Source organism: Strongylocentrotus purpuratus, unplaced genomic scaffold (assembly GCF_000002235.5).
Source record: "Strongylocentrotus purpuratus isolate Spur 01 unplaced genomic scaffold, Spur_5.0 spur5_scaffold_15, whole genome shotgun sequence".
In the NCBI taxonomy this organism is placed as follows: Eukaryota; Metazoa; Echinodermata; class Echinoidea; order Camarodonta; family Strongylocentrotidae; genus Strongylocentrotus; species Strongylocentrotus purpuratus.
In genome coordinates this window covers 32151254-32172949 of record NW_022145600.1, presented here as the reverse complement: position 1 = coordinate 32172949, position 21696 = coordinate 32151254, and the positions used below count along the sequence as shown (strand labels likewise).

Here is a 21696-nt window from a genome sequence, read left to right as displayed (position 1 = left end):
TGTTCTAGGTAGGGTAATACATACAAGTAAAGCTATTGGTAATACGGACCAAGACATCATTATCATCATAAATATGGATAGTCGATATATATTACGTACATGAACAGGTGGCGTATCGTTGGCCTCTAGCTGCGAAGATGGGGAGAGGAAGGGGCTTGTACAACCCACGTCCCCCGATTCTGCACCATCCCCTATGATATACATGTGATGTCGCGTAGAATTCACACTGTCATATTATCGCTCTTAACCCACAGTCACATTGAAAAACGACGTTATAATTGTTTGCCTGAGTGATCTTTTATGAACTTCAACTACCGAACTTAAATAATCGATGTTAAAGGTGAAATTCAAAGAAAATCACAAATATGTCAACTAATGTATCAATAGAAACTGGTAAGCTAACAGATCGCCAGCGTACAAGTTTATAGGTCATCTACATATCGGGTGATTTATAAAAATACAAATACAACCACCTCCATAGCAGCTGGGATATACGAGAGATTCGCCGGAAAAATAACGATGTTTTAATGACGTCACTATATGGACCAATACTGCCCAAGCAGACGACATCCCATAAAGAATCAACATAATTGCAAAGTTATTATTTGTCAAATTATAATGAGTTTAGTGTATATAAATGTAATGGCATGTCAAACCATTCAAAAGGGGATATGACCCGATTCTGATAACTAAAATCTTTTGCTTGTAAATACACAGGATATGGGTTAATTAACAATCAAAGAAACCAGACTTTCAAATTGAAAACCCCCGGACGGCATTTGTTCCCTCTTGAAACGCCGAACATACCGCGTTGTGTGCAGCTGAAAATACAATGGCGTCTGATTTTGTTTACAAGCGACAGATTCCTTTATTTTTGTATCACTGCATTTGTCATCAAAATAAAACCATGCGCGGGGTTTAGAGTGAGGCAATAGATTATACATTTAGCCTGACGGTAGTGAAGTAAGAGAAAGAACTCATGAGAAGATGAAAACACAGGCACTGAAAATGTGTGAGATGTCATGGGACATCGTCTGCTTGTGCAAAACATGTCCATACTGTGATCTCACACATCTCTGCGGCGTTCGGAGAGCTCTTCAGGTGCTATGCCGGGGCTGTATTTAAGCGTTTTGTAATTTATAATAATCATTACTTCGAATGTTTCAAAGCATTGAATTTTGATAACCTTGTCGAATCAAAGTTTCAACTTTGCAATAATGAAAATAAGTTAGTTTTTAAAATCAATGAATATCTACTTTAAGATAGGCGGTGAAAAGCTTTATATAATTGAACCTTTTTGTTACAAGAAATTTGAGAAATGTGAGATCTTTATTGTGATCGCTCGCATTTTTGAAGCACAATTGCTGCCAACAAAAGTGTTTGTTCCCTATCCTTCCTCTCTCTCTATATAAATATCTCTCTCGTCCTCTCGTTGTCTGTTTAGTTGATTTCTTTGTGAGTTGCACGTAAATTTTATATTGTACTACATCATTCTAGACATTACTCCAAGTCCTACGAAATGTACATGTGACGCCTCATCGTAACTCTCAAGGTTGAATCAATGTTTGATATCATAGGTATTCTTTAATAGTAAAATACATTCAATTACTCTTGATTTAGTCATATAGTTGCAGATATCGTTGCCCAAGCTGACAGTCAGCCCAGCACTGATTCCGACTTTTTTCTCTCTTTTTTTCTTCTTTCTTTCAGTCTTTCTCTCTCTCTCTCTCTCTTCTTTCACTTCTTTCTCTTTCTCCCTTTCTCCCATACACTTTTCTTCCTCCTTCGTATCTTTTCTTTCTTCTTCTCTTTTCTCTCTCTCTCTCACTCTCTCTCGCTCACAATTTCTCTCTCACATGCTCAATGCGTTCATGAAAATCTAAATATGGTTTTATAATCAAAGGCTGATGTTTTTATTTTAAACTACTGATGGGTTAATTGACTATCCATTTATTATTCAATCTCGTTCTTTATTTTTTTTTATTCATCTATTTATTTTGACTGGGTTACCTACATGTATTAAAAAAAAAAAAAACATAAAGGAGTATAACAATAACGAAGAATACAAGAAAACGAAGTTCAATTATTAATACAATAACAGGAAAAAGCCATCAACTAATTACCAAAAGAAACTGATATTCTGTAGGAGGCTCTCCTCATTAGTTGATGGTATAATACATAACTATACATAAATATACATAACTATACATAAATATACATAAATATACATAAATACATAATATATATATAATTCAATAACAAAAAGATGCAAAAGACAAATCATGAGATCTTAAATATAATAATAATAATATATTGTTCAGGTCATAAGAGTATAAAACGATTTAAAAGATGAAAGAAGAAAAAGATATCATTTTTTTTTTTTTTTTTTTTTTTTGGGGGGGGGGTGGTGTTTTCAAAAGGAGGGAACATTATATGCGAACCCTAAATAACACTGGCTGGGGGGGGGGGGGGTTCTTTCCATTAACCTGTTATTCTTGAATGAACTATAATTCTTGGAATCCAGTCTGCTTCAATCTTGAGTATTTATTTAGAGTGGCGTTATTCAATATTTTGTCAAATCCCTTACAATATTTTGCGTCACCTGTTCAATTGCTGATGTACACATTTCGATTACTTGGAACTTCAGGCGGAGGAAAAGAGGGAAAGAGACATGTTAATGAAATATATGCCTATACGTCTTGATTGAAGCCTAACCCAGTCTCCTACAATCATATATTTTATAGGTGAATTGCATCAAAACAGTTAATAACTACTAATTAAGTTCATTTTGTAACTTCAGGGCTTCATCGAATTATCTGCGATATATATCAATAAAGTTATATTTTGTTCACAGTCAATAAGAAAGTTCAGGAAGCAGCAACATATGACGCTTCTTTTCAAATAGATTTAACAGACTGATCACACTGAAAAGCTTACCTAAACTAAACATTCTTTATATCATACATGATCATAACTTGACCTGATAAATATGTTAAAAACGTAAATTTTCAGACGTAATATTTCAAGTCACGTATCATGAACGATAACCTTTATCAACTTGATCGCATTGATTCGAATTGACCAAATAAAAACAAATAGTCAATAGTAATATTTTAAGTCACCTATCATAACAAAATGACTAAGATTACTTTTATCAAGTTGATCGCATTGAGTTGAATTGACCAAATAAAAACATATAGTCAATAGTAATATTTCAAGTCACCTATCATGAAATTTCGACTAAGATTACTTCTATCAACTTGATTGCATTGACTTGAATTGACCAAATAAAAAAAAATAGTCAATAGTAATATTTCAAGTCACCTATCATGAAATTTCGACTAAGATTACTTTTATCAACTTGATGGCATTGGATTGAATTGACCAAATAAAAAACAAATAGTCAATAGTAATATTTTTAAGTCACCTATCATGAAATATCGACTAAGATTACTTTTATCAACTTGATGGCATTGAGTGGAAGTGACCAAATAAAAACAAATTGTCAATAGTAATATTTCAAGTCACCTATCATGAAATTTCGAATAAGATTACTTTTATAAACTTGATGGCATTGAGTTGAATTGACCCCCCAAAAAATCAATAGTCAGAGATGCTTCATCTGTCACAGGATTTTGAATCATTGCTATACAGACGAATATGTATAAGACATACTATCTAAGTAAATCATATCACACTATTGCAAGTTTGATATTTGTAATGATGTATTCCAGAGCCAGGTGTGTTTAAGTGTCACGTATTATTCACTTGATGCTCTCAGCTTGTAGGAGAATCCCGACGTCACTGTCCAATCGCCCGTTCGATATTAAAGCTTTCTCCACCAAGAACCTGGGATTTGGTAGTAAAAGGATACATTAAATAGCATGAATAATGTATAACATACATTGTAATTTTGTTTCCATATTTTCCCTCCACAGGGATTTTATTGATTTTCAACAAATTAACAAACATATTCAATTTACATTTATAATATAAATAAATTTGACTACTCAAGATACAAATATTTGTTGATCTGTTGAGTTGACAAAAGACAAACATATTATTTTCAATAATGTAATTTTGATGTTCATGGAAAAAAAGGAAAACAATGCAAAAGACACATATTATCGTTTCATTATTGAGCTATGCAATTACATTATTGTGACCAGAAAATGATTTAGAAAATATATCTCAAATTGGCAACACGTTAAAGACCATTTGCGCATACGCAAGTACGATATATAGTCCATAGGCCCCGGGTTCATAGGGTTAAAATTGTAGATATTGGGACATTTAATTTTGTTGGTAATTGGTGGCTAGTTTTGTCGGTAATTGTTGGCCTCTAAACCCCCCCCCCCCCACTGAAAAAGGTCTAGCGACACCCCTGATGACAAGGGGCCTAATAACTCGCCAAGTGTTTATAAACATTATGTAATCATCCATGTATGCATCAACCATGAAGCTACTACCACAACAGTGCATTCTGTAATATACAGGTGGATTTTTGTTTTCTTCTTCAAGAGGGAAACATAAGTTATTCATAGAGCTCTGCATCACCGCATCACCGCAGTAGTTCTGTCTATTGCACAGTACAGAGTGCAAGGCGACGTTTCTTTGTTTTAAAAAACACCCAGTGGTTATTTGAGGTTAAACGCTAACTCCGAACTGGTCCATTTATTCACTCACCTTACTTCCCGTTTTATCCATTTAATATGTAACAAAATACTGATGATTACCTTCCTTAAACAGGTAGACATATACATAGATGATATTAAATCACTCGTGGTTCCCCATACATTGTAATAAAGGAATAAGAGGAGTATAAAATTGAGTCTTATTTTAATAGCCAGAGTAGCCACATTAGTGTTACTGCTCTTTCTGTGAACCCTATACAATTATCAATATTACCCCAGCAATTGCCAGGTACCCATTTACACCTGGGTGGAGAGTGGGAAATGTGGATTAACGTCTTGCTAAAGAACGTTAGACCCGGGTGGGAATCGAACCATCAACCATTCGATTGAGAGTCAGGTGAATAAACTACTCTACCACGATCCGTTTCTCTTTATATTGTCCACTTCTTTGTTATCAGTTCAAATTTTGATTCGCAATGGTGCAAGGGCTAAACATTTACCTTAAGGGCAATAATAAGCAATGTCCGTCCATAACGTCTAAATGCGATGTTGGGATAGGGTCGATCTCCATTCTAATATATCAAAACAATATACCCCCACCGCCGTGAAACAAGTTCTCAGTAATTTCGTCACCTTGTTTTCAAGTGAGATATCGACACACCTGCCTAGTTCGGGGGTATCCCAATAGATCAAAAGCCCAAAAGACCGACAGTTCATGATTCCGACTGAAATGTCAAGAGACCAATTATGTCGGTCTCGAATCCCTCAGAGAAATTGTCAGGATGCCTATGAAATGTAGGTCTCGTGGGTCGTCGGTCTATTAAACACTCGTATATTTTTCCGAAGGTCGGTCTCGTGGATCATCGGAATCTCAAACACTCGTATATTTTTTCGAAGGACGGTCTCGTGGGTCATCGGTCTATTAAACACTCGTATATTTTTCACAAGTTCCTTCTCATGGACATTAGCCCCCACTTTCGCAAGTCTCCCCGCCCCTCTCTCTATCTCTGAAAAGCGCATTCTACAATTTCACTGAAACTTACTGCATAGTTTCATCTATGTTGGTCCTGTCTTGAGCTGAAATCTTTCCCCATCCAATGAAATTATTTTGGTTACATCGCTCCTCAATTTCCTCATCGGTCACGCTATGTGATTGCAGGTCTACCTAAAGAGAAAATGTTACAAGGGATGACGAGAAGAAAAAAAAACGACGATATGAGCAAAAAGGTGCAAAATTGTCTATCTTTCCAATTTCAGTAGAATGCAGGATGAGACTTGCAAGATCACATAAGATACATGTATAATTTTGAAATATGTGCCAAATATGTTGAGTATCCTACCACGTGACAAGAGGCGTCGATGTCGGAGATTGTTATAATAATATTCCGCATTTATATAGCGCTTCATGCATTGACGATGTCTCTTAGCGCTTTACAGATATATTATTACCCCGGTTATCGGATTCAAGGGAAGTTCTCAAGCTTATAGGAGGAAGTTTGCTGACTTTATCTAAAGCATTTACATTATGTTCGTTTGATTAACAAAACAAAAACATTTCTTGAAAGTTTGTTTATGCTTACAACCGTTGCCGAAAAAAAGTCTTGAATACGAACTTACGCTAATTGACAATATTTGCCTTGTTCGCTTTCGGCAAACTTGTCCAACACAACGCCAACATTAAAAATGTTCAGGGGAGTGAGATAATCATCTTCCAAACAATGAGAGTAATAGCGCAACGGCCTGTTTGCGCACGAAGCGTCATTTGCCTGGCGTAAGACTTCGTCAATGACCGATGCGGTTTTGAGGCATCATGTCAAAGTAACAAGTATTTGCAGGAGGAATAATGGGGCCCAATGCCTTTAATCACTGACGTACGGGCTAACGGCGTTTTACAGGAAATTAGCACAGGTAATACCCAAATCGAATGACACCTCGTGTGCAACAAGCGTGACGTAACGATGGGTTGATTATACCTTATTGGCAAGCAGTAGGCAAGGTAGGGAGCTCACGTTGGATAACGTCTCCACGTTCTTCCGCCATTTGATGGCGCTGTCGAATGTTTTATATTGCGTCACATCGAATATAACGACGCAAGCTGACGCATCTTTGTAGTAGAGTTTCCTAATTGGGCTGCATCTCTCGAGCTGGCCTGATGCAAACGATAAATGAATAACACTGAATGAATGGATTCGACTCAACTCTGGATAGAAAACTTTTCTTGGACATTTGAAAGGAGTGAAAATAGCACTAAGCAAAATAGGCGTAGGAATTCATGCAGCTATTCTGCTAAAATACCTCCAATTGATTATCATGTATCTTACCCAGATAATAGCTATATTTGGCATTGTAACTGTCAACCATTACTGTAATTATCTTTTATTATTTCTCTTTGTAGATTCATGTGTAAATTAAATCCAGTAAAAAACAAATTTCCGAATGGACATTAACTACTTACAATCATATGTTTAAATGAGGTATGAAACAAAAATGAAAACGTCCAACGTGACTGGAAAATTGGCTAATATGATTCTCGTGAAATGTATAATTAGCATGTATGAGTCGAATTAAAATCATGGACTTCAATCACCATCGTGCCTCGATAGAGAGCGATCGTTGTTGTGGTTAGTTACTCCCACTGTTCAAACATGAAAAAACTCTGATTTTGTGTCATCAAATTTTAAATGGCTCGACACCCACATTTAATATGGCCTAATGAAACATCTATTCATCATTTAAGACAAGTATATATATATATTTGCATGGATTACCGTTAATGTCCCACAGTTGCAGCTTTACCACTTGTTCCTGACACTTCACAATCTTGAAAGCAAAGTCAACTGTGAAAGGAAAGAATGTAGATCAAAATCCCTTTCAGACAACTAGAAAATCGTTATCAAAGACACATTTCATGATAACATGTACGATTCGGTGCATCAAGCTTCGATTTACTTTAAGCCCCAAGTTTATGAAATAAGAATATAAAAAAATAAAAAAATATTTTTAGATCCCTTTGTTTCTTATTGTTGATATTGTCATTTTCTGATTTATATTGACGACATGTTTCACGTCGTAATTAATGAGTTTAGATTTGATTTGGTTGCATTTGACTGATTGCGAAACTTACTGGGAAACTTACCACCAGTTGTAGTGCGTCTAATCTTGCCGTTGATAAAACTTTCAACAAACGAGCTCTTCCCGACGAGACTGTCTCCAATAATAATCACCTTAAGATGTTTTTCATCCACCCTCTCTGTCGCATCCACAAGATTCATTTCGATACTGTCATAATACACAAGATGATATTAATGGTATGGAGTTGTGATGTCCAGGCATCATGGAACTATTCTAGGAGTAGGGGTGCTCATTAAAAACAATGTGAGCGAAGTGTGGTCCATTGGCATCAATACGTTTAGTCTGAGCAGGAGAGGGGGGGGGGGGGGGAGATCGTGCCCTCTCAGCCTCTCTTTATCGCGGGTCCCGTAGTTGGTTACGTCAGCGTCATAAGCGTCTTCCACGAAGGAATCCTGCAGAATAATAATTAAGAAAAAAAATGAAACATTTTTGAAAATTAAAGCATCCGATGCATTTTCAGTTTCAAGATCAGAAGTCTATTTGCACTGCAAAAACAAGGGTGTTAAATTTAACACCATGGGTGTTAATTTTAACAACATCCCGGTATCTATATCGGAAAAACACCAGCTGGTATTTTGAATTAAACAATTCAATTCCACTCTTGGTGTTGAAGTAATTCCGCCTTTGGTGTTAAATCTAACAACATTATTTCAACTTGGTGTTAAAGTTCAATTCTAGTTTTGGTGTTACAAAATCCAACACTACTGCTTTCAATACCAGTGGTGTGTAGAATTTAATCCTGACTTTTTTGTTAAAATCAATACCAATGATTTAACACTCAATTCAAAGAATCCTGCGATGTCTGTTGGATTTAGTGGTAACACTTTTATAACTTTTCTGTCTGCAGAACAAATTTACACACTTAACGGCATGATTGCGCTGATGAAATAGGATAATAATAATAATAATGCCAAAGGATATTAGTGCCGTGTCGGGATTCGAACCCTCGACCTTCGCATCTCCGAGTCAAGCGCCTTAAACCACTCGACAACGACACGTGACTAAAAATTCTACAACCACGATATCCCGAAGAGATTCATGACTGCTAGCACGCGCATGCGCATGCACGATAGGACGTCATATCATATGACAACTGTCGTCCAAAGATTTTGCTCGAATCCACTAACTTATGCGCATGCGCAAGTTCAACACCATAACACCAAGACTCGGAACATCAACCTGTAATTAAATATTGTAACCTGTAATTAAATATTTCGACACTCTGTTGGTGTTGAACGGACATGAAATTAACACCAAGGGTGTTTTTTTCTATTCCGCGCTGGTGTTAGAAATTTAACACCCTGGTTTTTGCAGTGTGGTCGTATATTATAATCGTTCTATAGTTTGGCATTCATGGTTGAATGATTTATTATTATTATAGGAAGGCTAGAGGGAGGGAGGGTGGGAGAGAGAGAGAGAGAGAGAGAGAGGGAGAGAGAGCGAGAGAGAGGGAGAGAGAGAGAGAGAGAGAGAGAGGGAAAGAGAAAGAGAAGGGGAGAGATAACATGAAATGTAAACTACCGGCATTCAGGACGACAAGATCAAAGTTCACAGGATGCAAATAAATATATACATACACAAGGCAGCTACGTAAATAGTCAATGGTAAGTGGTGTTTGTACAAATCTAGATTATCATCATCCTATGTAAGGTCTAGTTTGTAGGAAATGTACCTTGATCAGGGGCATCGCTAGACTATTAATGGGAAGGGGGGGGGGGGGGGCTCGGACTAATATTGACAACAAACATGACAAATATGCAGCAATTTCTTTAACACTCTACACAGCATATTCAGCTCCTACCTTGTATTCCTCTGATCTGCGTTGATGGCATCATGTTTAAGAATGTTTGGGACTCAATCATTATGTCAGTTGTTTTTCTTCTCGACATCGCTAACATCATAACCAACTTAAACAATTAGTGTTCCAACCGCCTCTTCTAATTGGTTGCTCATAAATACGGTTATACACGACTGCAAATAGTACCTTTGCCTTGCATGGATACAAAACAAATTCTGTTCTGTTCATCACGTGGGTATTTAACCTTTGCCTGTATCATAATAATAATACATCACTTGTCTTCACTGTGAACTATATTTTTTAGCTTCCGTGTTGTATCAGAGAGATACTAAATATTTAGGTATAGGACTATAACGATAATCTGGTCTTGGAGTCAACATGATTCGTCAGATCCTAGTCCTGGCCCTGTTGGTTCTTCTTACTGTGGAAGCGAGACCAAAGTGGGAGAAGCTGTTTAAGAAGTCAGATAATGATCGGGTGCCAGGCCAGTACATCGTTGCTCTAAAGGTATTTTTGTTTTCATTTTTAGTGCCATGCCGACATAGATATCAGAATGATGCCGTTTGAAGGATGAACCAATTAAAGTAGGCCTAGAATGACCAGGACCCTTAAGAAAAATTATTGGGGCACAACAGATTAAAGCACATTTTCCTTCCAGCGGGGCACATGACCGTGTATCAAAACAATTATTTTAGAAGGGGTGCCACACAGTCGGTAATTGGTATCCCTTTCAAATGCGACAATTCATGCACCATTCTATGCATAGTACACAATTTGACCGTAATAATGTCATATTCAAGATCGTTATATACAACAGTTTTCTCATTCGAAATTTGTACTTATAATGCAAATACAATATAGGCAAATAAGGCAAACTTTATAATCAAAGAATATGAAAATGTGTCAATATACATACCAATTGCTTATTCCAGAATATGACTATATGACCTGTACTGCAATCGTGAAAGCATGTCTGCCGCAAATGGTGATCATATTCGTTTGGATAGTTTTTTTTATTTCTAATTTCCACATTCCTGTTCCGTGACTGCTAGAAGCCATCCGATCGAAGTCATTATATACGAGTAACATGAGGAAGCAAAAGTAATCAACGTCAGACCAGAACAGGGAAAATCCGTGAAAGTAATATGAATATGAAATAACAGTTGTGTTTCCTTCCATTACAACATACATGTACACCGTTGTCTTAAAAAACAAACACCATGAAATGATTGTCCCATTATGGTTTATCCTCGATAGATACAGTTTATATCTTCAAAGAACATTGTTGGCCATTGTTATGAGAACATGGATTTAGTGACGAAGAAACTAATCGTTAAGCGCCTAGTATAAGAAAGAACTACTTGTCTCTTCAAAAGAGCACAACATAAAGTTGGACCTAAAGTATTGTCTGATATTTCTTTTCATGATGTTTTCAAAGAAATACATATAAAGGTCAGATGACTATGCTGCCCACATGTGAAAAAGGATTTTTTTTCTCCATTATTTACCTCATAGGAAGACTGTAATCAAAACCTATGTTTTCCGGTAAAAATAAGCAGGATATGGAATATTTTTGCTGCTGTGTTTCATCCAAAATCAGTTTATCAGATTTGTTGTGTTTGTTAACCCACAATACTAAGCCCAATCAATAGTCTTTTATCCTTACTAAAAGAGAGATAAATGAAGTGAATAATTTAGATCCCAGGTCTGATCAGAATTACCATGCATTATCTTAATCTTTGTCTTAGATTCCTATCAAATCTTTATTTCCAGAGGTCATAAGTTTTGAGGAAACAACTTTTGTAGTGAACTGCCTTAAAATCCACAAGATAAACATAATCATTCTGCATTTCCTTATCATTGTTAATCTTGTCTTTAAAGTAGATATTCATTGATTTTAAAAACTAACTTTATTTTCATTATTGCAAAGTTGAAACTTTGATTCGACAAGGTTATCATAATTAAATGCTTGGAAACATTCGAAGTAAGGATTATCATAATTTACAAAACGCTTAAATAAAGCCCCGGCATAGCACCTGAAGAGCTCTCCGAACGCTGCTGATGTGTGAGATCACAGTATGGACATGATTTGCACAAGCAGACGATGTCCCATGACATCTCACACATTTTCAGTGCCTGTATTTTCATCTTTTCTTGAGTTCTTTCTCTTACTTCACTACCGTCAGGCTAAATGTATAATCTATTGCCTCACCCTAAACCCCGCGCATGGTTTTATTTTGCTGACAAATGCAGTGATACAAAAATAAAGGAATCTGTCGCTTGTAAACAAAATAAGACGCCATTGTATTTTCAGGTGCACACACCGCGGTATGTTCAGCGTTTCAAGACGGAACAAATGCCGTCCTTAGTGTCATTCCGGGGGGTTTTCATTTTGAAAAGTCTGGTTTCTTTGATTGTTAATTAACTCCTATCCTGTGTATTTACAAGCAAAAGATTTTAGCTATCAGAATCGGGTCATATCCCCTATTGAATGGTTTGACATGCCATTATATTTATATACACTAAACTCATTATAATTTGAGAAATAATAGCTTTGCAATTATGTTCATTCTCTATGGGATGTTCTCTGCTTGGGCAGTATTGGTCCATATAGTGACGTCATTAAAACATCGTTATTTTTCCGGCGATTCTCTCGTATATCCCAGCTGCTATGGAGGTGGTTGTATTTATATTTTTATAAATCACCCGATATGTAGTTGACCTAAAACTTGTACGATGGCCATATGTTAGCTTACCAGTTTCTAGTGATACATTAGTTGACATATTTGTGATTTTCTTTGAATTTCACCTTTAAGCTGTCCATTGCTTTTGAAAGGCAGCATTGCCCTTTTATCGTATTAATGACAGATTAATATCATTGCTTCAAAGATTATACAACGGGACTTGTCAAAGTAGAAACTCTGAAATTCATTTGCTCTACTTTGAAAAGGCTATTAATAATCAATTCTTTATAGTCAATCTTGTTTCTGTTTTGAATCATTAGTTGTTAATCACCCATTCATTAAAAAATAAAGATATTATAGGTTTCATTTTCACCTCAAGTGTGAGAACTAGATCATCTTTCAGTATCAATGTTTCGATAGCAAACATTTAAGGTGGTGAGTTTACTTTCTTTTTCGGATATACATTAGACATGGATTCTCGATGATGCTTTGTTTCATGGCATCATATGAATTCGTATTATGGCAGTCGGGAGATTACATTGCTATCGCATGATCTTTATTTGCAATAACGTCATCAGTTTTTATGTGATTGTATAAAAAAGATAAAGAACAAAAGTGAAATGAAAAAATATAGGATTTTTACGACATATCCCGTGATGTCCAAAGTATAACAATTACAACGACACAAGTCTATTGTCTACAGCTATTTATGGAGGATATAAATGTAGAGTTTATTTGTTACATATGATTCAAACAAACGTTCTTTTTTTTAATTTGGTATTATTGACATTCAAATTTATCAAATAGTAAACAAAATTCACCATAATTTAGAGGCAGCGAATTCTCAAAAAAAGAGTTTACACGCAGCATGCCAGGGGCGGATCCAGCCGGTGGCGAGGGGGGGGGGGGGGGGGGGGGGAGGGGGGCGGGGTAATTCGTGAGAAAAAAATATTATTTAGCGGCGTGGGGGAGCCTGAGGGTGGATTTTCTGCACGTTCCAACACACCATTAATTTATGCTCGAGTGTTGTTCAAATAAGAGAAAAATTAAATACCGATATAAATATCATATCAAAAACACGGATATAACCTAAAGCTAGGAATGATTGAAAGTTATTTTTCCTTCAAAATGATGTTGGATGCTACTTATAAATATCGGCTTGCATGGTGATGTAAATTATTATCAAGAGTCCTTTTCAGGACTTCCCAATCCTCCCTCTCTCTCACATGGTGCAACCTCAAGCCTACTTTATAAAATGATATTAGTTTAGTTTAAGAAGTGTTATGTCGAAATGTGTAATATCCGTCATTTCCCTTATCAATTATGTCTTGATATGAATTTGTAAAGCCCAAAAGTATGGTGACTTCAAATTTTGTTGTTTGTTTTTCTTTTGATTAATAGCCTGGGTTCAAGGCTGAGGCATTTGTGACTAAGGTTTCAACCCAGAAATCTCCGTCGTTTGCGAATTGTTCCTTCTTCCACGTGTACAAGAGTATCATCAACGGGTTCGCCGCCAAACTCACCCCAAAGGGCTTAGAAGAAGTGAGTATAATATTCCATGTGGCGATAATATTGAAACCAATTGCTTCAACTGCGGCTGGCGGATCTATAATTTTTTTTTGGATAGGGTCATTTCATTTAAAAAAAATTCCTTTGATCATCTTTTAAAGTTTTCTGTATCTTTTTTATAATTTTTGTATTAATGGATGATTAAATTAATAAATCAATGATGAATTGAATTGAATTGAATTGAATTGAATTGAATGGATAAATGAATAAATTAATGATGAATAAATAAATAAATAAATAAATAAATAAATAAATTATTCATTCATGTATTCATTCATTAATCAAAGGTATGTGCTTGTGTATACTTCATCCAAGAATGCACAGAACAGAACATGTGCCGAGGGGAGGGAGGGGGAGAGAGAGAGAGAGAGAGAGAGAGGGGGGGGGGGTTATAGCTTTCCACAATGATTGTGCTGTAGTAAATCTAGAGTCTAATTTACCTCTCCTCCTGATTTGTCAAATCTTTAAACTTAAGCTTCTTAGCCTTGAAGAGGTATCTTTGGTGGAGGAGAATGGGGTCGTTCAAGCTCACCAAGCCTACCCTGGGTCGTGGGGGCTGGACCGGGTAGACCAGAGGTACCTACCACTAGATGGACAGGCGGATTTCACAGGTTTGACAAAATTGACCTTACATTCAATATCTTGTTTGCATCAAAACTTGTTTCTACATTTCGAAATGAATCAGTTTTGAAATGCTGAAAATATTTAATATACATAAGCGTGAGAGAAAAGGAGATAGGGTATAGAAGGGGAAAGAGAGAGAGAGAGAGAGAACCATGGTAATAATAGTACTGATAATAGTAATAATATTTATGATGTCAATAATAATCAAGAAAATAATAATAATAATAATAATAATAATAGTAATAATAATAACAATGACAATAACAACAACAATAATAATAATGATAATGATAATAATATTGGTAATAATAATAACAATAACAGCAACAACTACAACAATAATGATGACAATAACAATAACAATGATAATAATAATAATTATAAAATGTAGTTTCTAAGCTTCTACCAACCTTAAAGGTGAAATTCAAAGAAAATCACAAATATGTCAACTAATGTATGACTAGAAACTGGTAAGCTAACATATGGCCATCGTACAAGTTTTAGGTCAAATACATATCGGGTGATTTATGGAAATACAAATACAACCATCTGCATAGCAGCTGGGATATACGAGAGATTCGCCGGAAACGATGTTTTAATGACGTCACTATATGGACCAATACTGCCCAAGCAGACGACATTCCATAAAGAATGAACATAATTGCAAAGCTTTTAGTTGTCAAATTATAATGAGTTTAGTGTATATAAATGTGATGGCATGTCAAACCATTCAAAAGGGGATATGACCCGATTCCGATAACTAAAATCTTTTGCTTGTAAACACACAGGAAAGGGGTTAATTAACAATCAAAGAAACCAGACTTTCGAATTGAAAACCCCCGGAATGATATTAAGGACGGCATTTGTTCCCTCTTGAAACGCCGAACATACCGCGGTGTGTGCAGCTGAATATTCAATGGCGTCTTATATTGTTTACAAGCGACAGATTCCTTTATTTTTGTATCGCTGCATTTGTCATCAAAATAAAACCATGCGCGGGGTTTAGAGTGAGGCAATAGATTATAAATTTAGCCTGACGGTAGTGAAGTAAGAGAAAAAACTCGAGATAAGATGAAAACACAGGCACTGAAAATGTGTGAGATGTCATGCGACATCGTCTGCTTGTGCAAGTCATGTCTATACTGTATCTCACACATCTCTGCAGCGTTCGGAGAGCTCTTCAGGTGCTATGCCGGGGCTGTATTTAAGCGTTTTATAATTTATAATAATCATTACTTCGAATGTTTCCAAGCATTGAATTTTGATAACCTTGTCGAATCAAAGTTTCAACTTTGCAATAATGAAATAAAGTTAGTTTTTTAAATCAATGAATATCTACTTTAAATTTGTTATGCAAGCTTTCATCCTCTCCTGTATACTTTCTCAAGCTAAGTGATCAGTCTGAGTCACACGTTTGCTTCGCTGTACTACCCGGTAATAATAATAATAATGATGTTAATGATAACAATAGTAGGCTATACACTTCCATCGCTTTCTGTCATGTACCTTTGTTCTATCCTCTCCGTAGTTAAAATAATGAAAATTATAAATTGATGATGACGATATTGTATTATAGTCTATATTCATTGTTTTCTTAAGGTGACGGAAGCGGTGTAAATGTGTACATCTTAGACACGGGTATCTATCCATCTAACACCTATTTCAACGGAAGAGCTTCTGTGGGGTATGATGCTGTAGGCGGTGCGACGGTATTTTTATTTTTATTTTTATTTTTATTTTTCTTTAACAAAAAATATTTATCTTTAATCATCTTTTTTAATTATTGGCATTCACCCGCATGATTTTGATATTGACGCGTTGAAACGCTGATACATTTTTCAGTATACATGTATCGAAATTGTAACAACAATGTTGTTTAAAAAAAAAAAAAAATGTGACAAAATGTAAATAAAATGTAACAACATTTACAAGCCCAATGTAATAAACCTGTTTAACCTGTATTTTAATTTATACATGATTCTCTCCATAACCCCTGTAGTTGCGAACCATTTCATTCACCTGCTATGAATAATGGATGTATGTTGATGAAATCTACTTCGCATACATTCTTTGTTGCTCTGTCGGGCAAGCATTTCAAATTACCATGGAATACTTTCGAAAAGTATGCATACACCAATGAAATTAACCAAATGAAGCTTGAAATCTTTTTTAGCCAAAATTTTAATAATATAGAATTTATAATACGCCAACTCCTTCTCAACAGAAAAATACGAACATTACAATATGAAACATGATACAATTTAGAAAATAAAAAGATGGAAAGCAACTTGAAAGTAATTTTTAGAAGATAACGCAGTGTTTAAAGGGATAGTTGAGTTTTGTAGCAGAGGGCGCTGCACATAATAGTTTTGAGATAATGAAAAACTGAGTGTCAAATTTGAAAGAACATACAATTTAAACGACAGAATCGTTTTTGTTTGATCAAAATCGTTTCAGAGACGACTGAAATATCCATAAATATAACGATTTTTAATATTTGTGGTGCCCCACAAATATTCGATAATTTGAACTAGCCGTTAAAAAAACGAGATAGCGCCTTATACGTTTTATTCCAGCCCATGCCGATGTTGGCTTTTGTTTCCTTTTCGTGTTTGTCATAATACGCATAACCAGTCGGCCCGTGTATTGTTGATATTAATTAATTAATTAATTAACGGTTATCGTATTTTCTTTTAAAGTGGAGCTAAATTGGTGTAATCAAACTGGCTAAATTTCTCACATTTTGGTGTCTAAAATTACCATCATAGCAATTTTAGGTCCTAAGAGAGCACTAGAAATAAGAATAAGAGTAATAACCATACACTTTGAATGCATTTGCGGTCTGAAACAAGAACTCAACTATCCCTTTTAGAGATGTATGTCATTTATCTTTTAAAAAGATATGTCACTTGTCATTGCCTTGCTATACAAGGGAGGAATTGATTGTAACGGTCATGGTACCCACTGTTCCGGGACGATAGGCTCCGATGTCTATGGGATAGCTAGAGGCGCATCATTGATCGGAATTCGGGTCCTCAACTGTCTGGGCTCTGGCTCTACATCACAGGTTTTAGAAGGTATGTTTATACTATTTTCTCTCTCTTTTGTTCTGGTTTGATTCATAATTTATTCTAATTATAAGCTTTGAGCTAAACAATCATACATTTTTTAAACAGTTAAACATTTCCGACACTTAGCGGTACAATCATGATCATTATGAACTACAACTGGAAGAAACACAGTATACAAGGTGTGAGAAGAGTCTGAAAGCAGTGTGGAAACAATCACACACAAAAAACAAGTCAAACATGTCATAAAACGATTTCATGTCAGGTTATATATCGTGTTAACATGGATTACATTGTCTCTTTAAAGTTAGAATTACAAATGCGTACAACAGCATTGTTATCTTTTTTCTACAAAACAAAGTTACACATGTTTTGTATTTTTTATGTTAGCTTAGCTTATGTGGCAATCCTTCTTCATTAGTATCTTATGTTAGTGTTGCAATGGAAGTATTTGATGTTGATGATGTATTAATGATAAAATTTGTTTATCCTCATGATTTATGTTGTAATTAAATTGCAACATTGGAAAAAGGCCGTGAAGAAAAATCAATAAACCAAATCAAAAATGCTCTGACAAAAAAAACCTTGAAAGATTAGAAACGAAAAAAAAAAATCAAACCCTCTCAAGCATGACTTTAAAGACTTTCGAGGAATCACCACAGCGCTTAGAAACAGTATCATTCAGTGGTATACAAATGTTAAATTATTATTATTATCATTATCATTATCATTTTTTTCTTATACATGTATGATTAACATTTTTAATTATTCATTATCATTATTATTAATATCATTCATTGTTATTAATGAATTCTGTTGTTATCAAGGTCTTGATTGGGTACAAACCTGGGCGCGGAAACCAGCAGTGGCGTCCATGTCTCTCGGAGGCGGGGTATCCGTACTCCTGGATGCAGGTGTGACGTCACTTACTAACAGTGGAGTCTTGGTGGCGGTCTCGGCGGGAAACGACGACCATGAAGCCTGCCAGAATTCTCCGGCTAGAAACCCACTTGTAAATATCTTCTAATAACGTTGGTAGACATTTTAGAAGTTCTCCTCTTTTTTAAAGGGGGGGGGGGTTGTGGGAGGGTGGTGTAACAAATGTCAGGCAAGGTTTGTTGGAAAAAATCCTGTGATGTTCAAATGTCATGAAAATATTATTTTTTAAAATTTGCCGAAATAGGCTTTAGAAAGGTGGAGAAGAATGGGGGCATCAAATCTGGATTTCCTATCAATGTTACTAATGAGAAGGGGGGGGGGGGGGGGGGTGGGAGGGGGGGGAGGGGGTATGGGAGAAGTTTGACACATCTTAAACGTAATATATGTACATAATTTTTGTGTGCACTTGTGAAGAATAGCCAGTTCACGTATTAACATATAAGTGTTGACAGCTAGCAAGCCACACCAGCCGTTCCTGTATTAAAGAGAGTACCAAATATACCGATCAAATTGGTTCGCGGCAGCTCAGATGCTGTTATGTTTCACTAATTTATTTAAAAAACAAGGAATGTTATGAATTGTTATTTTAACCATATGTATTGAAAATTGGGGATAAAATTCGTAACTTGGGGTAAATAGGCATGGAGGAGTTTTCATTGTGTCCGTTACTTCTAAAATTGTAAAAACACAGACATACAAAATACTAGGGCATTATGTTCTCTGAATACGAGGGTGTAAAAGAAAATTTCTAAACGTGTCGAAGGGTTTGGAAAACGGTCAAGTGCGTAAAAGGAAGGTTTAATTCTCGAGATTTCTAATTCTTTATACATGTATGTCATCTTGGAAGATCATCGGAGTAGAAATGTCTCTTGAAAAGGATTGCTCTTATAATGCCCTCATATTTGAATTACGACACGAAACGGTGAAAAGTTTGGACCAATCATTTGTGTGTAGTCCCGTATCCCCATTTCTGTATGCAGTGATTGTGATCTTTAGCAAGACTGTGTTAACTTCCTTTCATTTAGAATCCAAACCTTAAGAGTATACATCGATTCTTATGGATACATTATCAATTTTTCCTAATTGTTTTAATATGAGTTGACGTGACATAGTGGTGGATTCAGTTGACTCTCAATCTTAGGGTTGAGGGTTGGAATCAACGTCCGGCACTAACGTCCTGCGGTAAGACATAATCCACGTTTGGCACTCTCCGCCAAGGTGTAAATGATTGCAGTTTCCACAGGAAGAACAACATTGATACTGCCGAGGCTTTGGTTATTATTGTTATTATTATTATTTTTACTATTACCATTTTATTATTATTATTATTATGATTATTACGATTGTCGTTGTTGTTATTGTTCTTGTTACTATCATCATAAAGAAGACCTTCTGGTTACAGTTATTTAGTTAATATTTTTCTTTTCCCGGCATCAATGTGACTTTTTTCCAAATGTACTCTTGTTTTGTATTCAATGATTTTCTTTGTTTTTGCCGAATAAATAATAATAATAATCATCACCATTGTCATCATCTTAAAAATGATACCTTTCCAGGCTATGACTGTGGGTGCCACGGACATGCAAGATGCACGAGCTTACTTCTCCAACTACGGCACTTGTCTTGATATCTATGCTCCTGGAGTAGACATCACCAGTACTTGGTACGGTGGACCTACCGCTACCAACACTATCAGCGGTACCTCTATGGCATGTCCTCATGTAGCAGGTACAAAATTGTCCTCTTCTGTATTCTTCTTCTTCTTCTTTTTTTTTTTTCTTCTTCTTTTACTTCTTCTTCTTCTTCTTCTTCTTTTTCTTCTTTCTCTTTTTCTTTTTCTTCTTGTTCTTGTTCTTCTTCTTCTTGTTGTTGTTGTTCTTCTTCTCCTTGTTGTTGTTGTTGTTGTTCTTAATTATTGCTTTAATTATTGTTATTATTACTAATATTATCATTATCAATATCATTCTTCTTATTTTTTCTTTTTTCTTCTTCTTATTTTCGTCTTCTTGTTATTATTTATTTGGCCTCATGGAAGACCACCATTATTGGTGATAATGAGTCACCCTGTCTAAATATCATAAATAAATAAATAAATAATAAATAAATAAATAAGATGTACATACAAAGTACAGGGTGTGATATGAGAACCTGAGTAATATAAGAAATGGCATGTGGGTTATGATTCACAAAAGCAACATTGCCACCTGTTGCCCGTAAGCATCTGAACCCTCACATGCCATTCCGAGAATTATATGACCGACATTTCACCATACACATACGTAATTATGAAATTAAAAGCAAGACTTCATCAAGGAAATTATCATATCCATATCTGAACAAGCCTTTATTCTCTGTCCGTACAAGTAATGTAACATTGTCTTTCAGCAAATAGTTGCCTACTTCTGTTTTTGTTTGTTCTTTTTAGGAGCGGCCGTCATAGCACTTGGAAACGACAACAGCCTCGCTCCAGATGCTCTCAAACAGAAGATCGTGAACGACGCAACACCGGATATAGTTTCTGACCCCAAGTCTGGGTCACCAAACTTGCTGCTTTACATACCCTGAATTGATTTGCGCATGCGCTAAGCGCTACACCAATGATGATAACACTGATGAAGAATTGTTACGTAGTGCCTGATGAAACAAATCGCTGAAAGTTTTACAGAGTTTATGAGTGTGTAATGCACATAGGCCTACTTATAGTGCAATCATAGTACACGATATTAAGATAAATTTTTAGATCAGAAATACTATAGGCACATCTTTTCCGCCGTTTTTTCCTAAATAGTTCTCGTGATAACATCGATATCAATAGTAATGTACACCACAACTTGTTCGTACGCACTGGAAGGGAATGAGAAGGAGATATAACTTTCTAATCTGGCAAATCTTGAGGTGTTTCACATAAATAATAAAAAACATGTGAGATAAACTTGTATGTTATATAATTATAAGTATTCTGTTATAAAAATGTAGGCTGATATTATCGCGAACTGTCGTAACAAAGGCTCCTAATATTGATATCAAAATTGCATGGTAACTTTGTACCTTTCTTTGCATGCCTAGTGGATCTCGATTTATTGAACAAAGAAATTGTTTCATTATGTCACACGCGGGGTTGTATCAATGTTCCACATCTATCTATTTGATGAAAGTCATCATACCTACATAATGGAAGCTGTTTTGCATTCTTATACTCGTTTCTTCATCATTTCAAATGGACAATAACAAATAATAGGTCTTCAAAT

General features: G+C 35.6%; 2 protein-coding genes across 2 annotated transcripts; one reads left to right on the top strand and one right to left on the bottom strand.

The window, feature by feature from the left end:
• Positions 1-3750: 3750 nt before the first annotated feature.
• LOC105443049 (ras-related protein Rab-7L1-like) lies at positions 3751-7937 on the bottom strand. Its single transcript, XM_030986395.1, has 5 exons — positions 7771-7937; positions 7403-7471; positions 6608-6783; positions 5678-5799; positions 3751-3849 (listed from the first exon to the last, which is right to left on the bottom strand). Exons 1-5 carry the CDS (start codon positions 7904-7906, stop codon positions 3765-3767), a joined length of 588 nt encoding a protein of 195 aa, XP_030842255.1. The 5' UTR covers positions 7907-7937; the 3' UTR covers positions 3751-3764.
• A 1781-nt stretch (positions 7938-9718) lies between these two features.
• Positions 9719-21095, top strand: LOC578857 (aqualysin-1). Its single transcript, XM_030986224.1, has 8 exons — positions 9719-10071; positions 13650-13790; positions 14293-14428; positions 16041-16150; positions 17374-17518; positions 18337-18521; positions 20005-20176; positions 20874-21095. The coding sequence occupies exons 1-8, from the start codon at positions 9943-9945 to the stop codon at positions 21011-21013; spliced, it is 1158 nt and encodes a 385-aa protein (XP_030842084.1). The 5' UTR covers positions 9719-9942; the 3' UTR covers positions 21014-21095.
• Positions 21096-21696: the final 601 nt, after the last annotated feature.